This window comes from Phasianus colchicus, chromosome 9, assembly GCF_987193195.1.
Source record: "Phasianus colchicus chromosome 9, bPhaCol1.hap1.1, whole genome shotgun sequence".
NCBI classification, from domain to species: domain Eukaryota; kingdom Metazoa; phylum Chordata; class Aves; order Galliformes; family Phasianidae; genus Phasianus; species Phasianus colchicus.
In genome coordinates, this window is record NC_143444.1 from 9,279,019 (window position 1) to 9,286,360 (window position 7,342).

General features: G+C 55.3%; 1 protein-coding gene across 3 annotated transcripts; it reads left to right on the plus strand.

The window, feature by feature from the left end:
- The first annotated feature begins 117 nt into the window (after positions 1-117).
- PRKAB2 (protein kinase AMP-activated non-catalytic subunit beta 2) lies at positions 118-7,240 on the plus strand. Of its 3 annotated transcripts, none has more exons than XM_031595719.2 (8): positions 118-246; positions 1,741-1,918; positions 2,266-2,432; positions 3,334-3,427; positions 4,014-4,134; positions 5,458-5,591; positions 5,876-5,944; positions 6,391-7,240. In XM_031595719.2, exons 2-8 carry the CDS (start codon positions 1,757-1,759, stop codon positions 6,466-6,468), a joined length of 825 nt encoding a protein of 274 aa, XP_031451579.1. In that variant the 5' UTR covers positions 118-246; positions 1,741-1,756; the 3' UTR covers positions 6,469-7,240. The 3 variants fall into 3 exon arrangements, with proteins under 3 accessions (XP_031451579.1, XP_031451580.1, XP_031451581.1); XM_031595720.2 differs by lacking the exon at positions 118-246 and adding an exon at positions 249-333; XM_031595721.2 differs by lacking the exon at positions 118-246 and having other exon boundaries at positions 1,639-1,918; positions 4,014-4,128.
- Positions 7,241-7,342: the final 102 nt, after the last annotated feature.

A 7,342-nucleotide genomic window follows, 5' to 3' on the forward strand; every position in this document is an offset into this window, starting at 1 on the left:
AGGCTCTGGTCCGTCCTCACGGATGCCCGCGCCGCGCACACATCGCACAAGACAGTTATTCGCGCCACCCACAGCAAAGATGGCCGCCCCTCCCGGAAGTCACACCGCCCTCAAACAAAATGGCCGCCCGGTACCATAGAGAGCAGCGCGGGGGCGGGCCAGAGCGCCCCGCAGAGGCTGGCGGTGGCGGCGGCCGCCATTTTGATCGGAGGCGGAGAGCGGGGCGGCGGCGGCGGCGGCGGGCAGGTGGGGCTGCGACCGGGGCTGGGCTGGGGGGACTGCGCTGTCACCGTGTGCGCTGGGGCCGGGGCAGCGGCTCGGTGTCACGGCTGGGTAGGCCGCGGAGGGGACGGGAGCGGACAGGCGTCTGCAGGGGGGTGGGGCTGGCAGGGTGCTGGCGGGGTGGCATTGCGGCGGTGACACTGTGGTTGGCGGCACCGCCGCGGGTGTTGTGCGGTTGGTGGCACTGCCGGGGGTGACGGTACAGTTGGTGATGCTGCGATGGGTAGCGCCGCAGTTGGTGACGCTGTGATGGGTGGCACTGGGTTGGACGATGCTGCAGTGGGTGACAGCTGCCCAGACCCCGCAGGCATGGCCATCCCCAGCCGGGGGCACGGAGCCTGGGTGACACGGAGGGCTTTGGGGTCGGTCAGGTGCACTCTGCCTGCCCGCCCCGGTCATCTCATCCTTGTGAGGTGATGATCCATGGGCTCGCTGCCCTCCTGCCTCTGAGGGCTTAAGAAATACTTCAGTAATTGCCCCATAATTGTCTAAAGCCGAGCTTTGGCTGGCGGCCTCACCTGGAACTCTTCACATAACTTGAGCTTTGAAACAAATCCCCAAATGTCACAACGAAGCGGATGAAGCAAGGCCGGCTGTCCTCCTGCCATCCCTGCAAAACAAAGCTGGGCAGGGGGCAAGAGCCCCAGCCCACCTCGGCTGCTGACATCTGCCTGGGGCCCGATAGCTCCCTGTAACCCACGGTGGCTTTGTTGTTTGATCCAGGAGGCCAGGTGCGACACAGCCAGCTCCCCCTGCCTGGCCTTCTGCAAGCAGGATGGCACAGCGGTGGTCTCACCCCGATGTATCACCCAATGCTGGGCAGACATGCAGCCCTGGAGTCGGGCGTGACGAGCACACCTCCTCGCTGTGCTGAGCCTTCTGCACACACTGCACGGTACTCCTTGCCTTGGCCACGCTCCAGCCTGGGCGATTCCACTCGGCTACTTTCAGCACCGTTGCCTCTGCCAGGCGTGAAGCCCTGCTCCTCTGCCCGCAGGCTCACAGAGACTTGTTGGGAGCTGTTAAGCAGCTGCTACTTTCACTCTCCGGCTGTTTTCTTGCTGGATGTAGCATTTTTTTTTCTGTGCAGGCTCTGGGATTGTGAAAGAGGCTCTGTTTGTGCCAAGGGACAATTTGCTACTCAAGGGTGGCTTTATTTTTCTCATCAGCCCCTCCACTTGTGTAGGATGCGGTGTAGCTCATGTTTGTTTTAGGGTATAACAATTACCAGCTTAACTATCACGATGGCTCATAAGTGTATGCCTATAATTAGTTCAAGCTGTCTTGCTTGTTAAATTCCCCTTCGGCTCCCAAACTTGGCATTGGGAATGAACTTTGGGCCTTTTTTAGGATTGCTGTCACTCTGTGCTGGCAAAAGGCAGCAGGAAGCAGCACCCTCGCTCCCTCCTCACTGCTGGAGTCCATGGGCATAGGCACACTGCCTTCTCCTTCTCACAGGGGCTGCTGAGCTGTCATGGGAAACACCACCAGTGAGCGAGTGTCTGGTGAGCGCCATGGCTCCAAGTCCCACCGCTCCGACAGCTCTGGTGCTGCCCATCCTGCAAAGGAGCACCCACACAAGATCATGGTGGGCAGCACAGATGACCCCAGTGTTTTCAGCTCTCACGACTCCAAGGTAGGGGCTGGCTGCTGCTTTTGTTGTCCTCACATTGGGTGCTGGGTGGTATTCCAGAGGGGGGCTGTGCTGGGCTGAGGGTGCTTTCAAGGAGAGGGTTTTTGGTGAGAGGGCTGTAGCACCTGGTAGAGAACAGCCCTGTGTTTAATTCAAACTAAACACAGGCAGGGTGTTGGGGTGCTGGGATACCGCTTTCATAGCAAGAGCCACAGGCTGAGCTGCAATACAAGAGAAGCATCTCCTGGGATGCATGAGCGGAGCTGCTTGCCTAGCCTGAGATTGCTGTTGTCTGGGATGTGCAAATGGAGGTGAGGGGAAATGAAACAGCTCTGGTGTTCTCTGCTCAGATTCCAGGGGACAAGGAGTTTGTTTCATGGCAGCCGGACCTGGAAGAGTCAGTGAAGCCATCCCAGCAGGCTCGCCCCACTGTCATCCGCTGGGCTGATGGGGGCAAAGAGGTCTTCATCTCTGGATCTTTCAACAATTGGAGCACCAAGATCCCGCTCATCAAGAGGTAGCTGGCCCCTTGGGTCACCCCATGTTCTCCTCCATCCATCACAGGGAACATTTCTCTCACAGCTATTTGCTGTTCCCTTTGCCTGCCTGGCTTCTCACAGTTCATCATGCCCAAGCTAGAGGTGTGAGCACAAATATGCAGTCAGCATCCTGCCTGGGTTGTGCTGCAGTGGTGGGGAGAAATTGTGAAACAGGGGACAGGACAGGATGGGCCTCCTTGCTTTCCCAATTGCATGCCACACAGCAGTCATCCTGGCAGCAGAGCCCTGCCCAGGTATGCTGCAGTTCTCTGAAGCTTGCTGGCCTATCTCCTTGCCTAGTTCTGTTGCTGCTAGAGGGAGTTGTTTAGTTGTCCCTCACATGTCTTCCTGTTCTGCAGTACACCTGTGTTTTCTGTGGAAACACTGTGTAGGACTGGGCATAATCCCAGGAAATACCTGGAATGGGATTATCTCAATTGCAGACTTCAGAGGCACTTCCTGCTTCCATCCTGCAGTACCAGCACAGGTTTAGATTTGTTGTCCACTCGCCCTGTCCAGTGTGTCTTGCACATGACATCTGTCATGCCAGCTTCCCCAGAGCACGTGGGGCAAGGCTGCAAGCTGAGCTTCTGTTCACCTTGTGCCCTGATTGGAGATGATCTGAGTGTTTTTTTTCCAACCCTAATGAGTCTATGATTCTATGGACCCTGAGGGATCTGAGTCATACTGAGGCTCTGGGCACTCACACCTGCTCTGGCCATGCCTTGAGTGATGAGCAGTCCTAACCCAGTACATGGGTGTTTGGGTCGAGGGGGCAGGGAGTGCATGACAAAGTGCTGTTTTCTGGGACCCCATGGAGAGGCAGCATCCAAAGCATCACTGCAGTAATGGTGTTGTACATCTGTTTTCTCTGCACAGCCACAATGACTTTGTCGCTATCCTAGACCTCCCAGAAGGAGAGCACCAGTACAAATTTTTTGTGGATGGCCAGTGGGTCCATGACCCATCCGAGGTAACTCTCAAAGTTTTATCATTGCAAATCTTGCCCTCTTTGGGGCCCAAAACATGACGTAAACACAGCAGAGGAGAAGTATGAAGAGCAGAGAATATCTGCCAGTGCAAAAGGAGAACCTCCATCTCATGAATCCTCTCAGAGGCTGGTTCTTTTGGGCTTAGACATGCTGTGTGGGGACAAGCTGTAGAGAGGAACGTCAGGGATGTATTGGGTGGCAGCAAGATACCAGTAAGCTTTAAAATCCCCATTCTGAATTGGAAGGACAAGCCATGGGTCAGCATTCACTGCAGGTTCTTCTCCCAGCTGCATCACACAGGAGCAGCATGGGAAGGAGATGATGCTTACCCATTGGCATGTAGCAAGAAGGATGAAAGTAGGAGATAATAGGAGCCTAGGAGTAAGGGGAAATCCTCCCAGGGCAAGCAGCAGAGATCTGCAAACACAGAGCAAAGCTAAACTCTTGCTATCTATGCTCTGAGGTAATGGCATAACAAAAGCAGCTCAGGCTGGGACAAGCTGGGAAGCATGAGTATGCTTCAACTGAGGGTGTATGTAGGAAGCCTCTTACCTTAGTTCTTTCCAGCCCGTGGTCACCAGCCAGATGGGGACAATTAACAATCTGATTCATGTCAAGAAGTCTGACTTTGAGGTGTTCGACGCTTTAAAAGTGGATTCCCTGGAGAGCTCAGAAACCTCAGGTCGGGGTGAGTTTTTGTGGCATTACAGCTTTGCATGTGCTATTTTCCATCTCCTACTCTGAGACTCACTGCTATGGGGACAAACAGCTCCCCTTAGCAGAGGTGTGGGCCCATACACAGATTAATGTTTGGCAGCATGTCCTGCCCCTGTCCTCAGCAGCTCCTAGCTGAGACATTATCTCCAAGGAGGCTGTGCTGGTGTAACCTGTTCTGTGTTAGCATGGTCCCAGAGCAGGGCTGGTGCCTTCCTGCAGCTGAGATGGCCATTACAGACCAGTGAACACAGGGAACATCTCTCCTTTCTGTCTGCTAAACTGTGAGTAAGTCATCTGATCTGGGGTAGAAGCTAGGTGAGAGCAGGATCCAGGCTATTTTCAGCGGTTGCTCTTAGTTTTCACACCAAGGCTATTTGTACTATTGCTAGCACATCAGAAACCTCTCTCCACTCATGTTACAGCAGCAGGTTGAGTTACCACATGGATGCTGGCAGTGCTGGCTTGGTGAGTGATGCTGGCAGGTAGTTCAGTCATGTTTCAGTCCAAGGTGCTCTGAGTGCAGCCTGCCCTCCATGCTCTATCTCAGGTACAGCCTCAGTTCCAGGCCCTTGCCTAGCCCAAAAAGAAGCCATTAAGGAGCATTTCCAAGGAGGTGGACCCTTCAGGTTGCTTGCTGTTCCAAAATGAGCAGGTCAGATGTGGCTGGGAGATGCAATCTGTCCAGCTTACAGACCCAAGCTCCTGAGGTCCCTCACACAGGCTGAGCAGCTCCTAAATCTGGACTTCACCTTCTGGGCCCTCTGAGTCAGGCGGTTGTGAAGATGTGCTGCTTGCTGTGCCCCTGCATCCTTGTGCCTGCTGCAATGGGCACTGCTCTGGGGCAGGCTGCTTGGAACAGGGAGAAGTACCCAGTAGTGCTGAGAGTTGTGTGCAGGGGTCTTGGGGTGGATTCCACAGGGTGCCTGTGTTGTGTCTGTGCATGTGCTACCTTACAGGCATTCTTGGATATGCCCACAGCTTGCCTGGCTGCTTATTCTGCTGTGAAAAGTCTGATCTGTTGCTATATGATACATGGCTAAGGGAAAACTGAGGTCTGAAGACCCTTCTGAAACAGAACAAGCCACTTTCTGTTCCCTAGATGCTGTGGCTTCTAAACATGATGAGCCTGTTCTGCTGCCTTACTGCATGCTGACCCAGCCTTCTCAGTACTAGTTGCAGACTGGGCTCATGGAATCCTTCAATGTCTGAAAGACCCTGCTGGGTTCTTCTCAGCATCCTGGGAGCTGATCTGTGATTTAGCCATCTTATACCACCTCCTGTCTCTTTCCTTTAGACTTATCAAGTTCACCACCCGGACCTTATGGCCAAGAGATGTATGTGTACCGGCCTGAGGAACGCTTCAAATCCCCTCCCATCCTCCCGCCTCACCTCCTCCAGGTCATCCTCAACAAGGACACCAATATCTCGGTGGGTACCAGCACACGGCTGCATACAGAGAGCAACGTAGAGGCCAGAAGGGGAGTCCTGTCTGCAAGAAGCCTGCTCAGCCCTTAGCTGGTGCCTGGCCCTTGCTCTTTGCTGGAAAGAGCATCGATTTTCTCATTAACCACTCTTCCTAGTGCTGAGCCAAGCTTTGTTCATGTTCTGAACAGCCACCCAGCAGCTCAGATTGTCTGAGATGGCAGCTCCTTGCTTCTCATGCTGGGGGGTCAGGGTTCTGCTATTCTCCTCTGATGCTTCTCTTGTCCTAGTGTGACCCGGCCCTACTGCCCGAACCCAACCACGTCATGCTCAATCACCTCTACGCACTCTCCATCAAGGTAAGGGCAGGCCTCAGCAACTACAGACTGGGGAAGGGGGGAGCAACTGTGGCTCCCAGAGGCCTGCAGGTCACAGAACCTGGACAGCCCTGGGGTGGTGATGGTGGCACAGAGGTCCAAGGAGTCACCTGGGGATTGCTTGGCTGCCTGATAGATGTGGCATGTGCAGGGATGTAGGTGGTGGTGATCTTCTTACAGCCCCCAGTTCCCTGTAGCTGCCTCCTCACAGCATGGTGGAGCTGGGCAGCCTGGTGCTCTCCTGTCACAAACCAACTCTCTCCCTTGCTCTTCCCCGGCTCCCTGTCATGGGTGGTGGGTAGTTCTTGCTGGCTGTGCCAGTCCCCCAGGCCCATAGAGCAGCAGGGGCCTCTTCCTCCCAGCTGCCTAGGGGTACCCTGCAGCACTGAGCTCCCCAACCCCTGCAGCTGATGCTTTGCCTCTCACAGGACGGCGTAATGGTGCTCAGTGCCACACACCGCTACAAGAAGAAGTACGTCACCACGCTGCTGTACAAACCTATCTGAGCCGGGGCCTTGCCCACCCCCCACGCAGGACACGAAATGCCACTTTGTCTGCACATGCTGGGCCACAGGACTGTGTGAGGACTGGCTGCTGGATCCAGCCTCCAACCTGGGGGGGGGTGCAGCCCCCAGTGATGAGTGCAGGCCTGCTGGGGCCATCCTGCTGTCCCATTATACTGGTGTGGTTTGATTTAACCCTTGGTTTCCGCCCACCTGCAGCTCCCCTTGGCTTCAGTGAGTCCCTGGGGCTGCTTTGCTGCTCACGGAACAGTCTTTCCTCACTCCTGCCATGGAAAGGGCTTCACTGCCCCTCTGCTCTAGACTGTGATGGCCCTGAGGCTGTCCTGGCACTGTCTGCAGCCCAGGCCAGCAGCAAAGTGTCCTTTTGCTGTGCTGGTAATAAGCCTCCAAGGCCATGTCCCTGGAAGCTTGGGGATCCTTAGCCTGCCACTGTCCCCCTGTCCCTTAGCCCTGTCTGCCCTGTTCCTTGTACTCCCCAGCTTCAAGGAGAGCTTTTGGCCACAGCTCTCTACCACAATCAGTGTTGAGTCAACAGGAGGGAGGGCACAGCTGGATGCACCATGCTTACCTGCTGCCAGGACAGCACCATCGAGGACTGAACACCTGCCCTGTCACCACCATCGGGTGCTTCTGATGGGCCTGGGAAGAGTGGAGCAAGGCAGATACCCCAGGACCCCAGCTTACACCATCTGCTACTGTAGCAGTGCCCTGTGACAGGGTTTTCTCTATTTATTACAGTATTTATTGTTCTCTGTGCTGCTGGCCTGGTGTTGGAGGGATGCTTGGGAACAGCGAGACCATTGTGCCATGGTCCACCCCTGGGGAGTTCAGCACAGAGCTGCTCCTTGGGACAGCC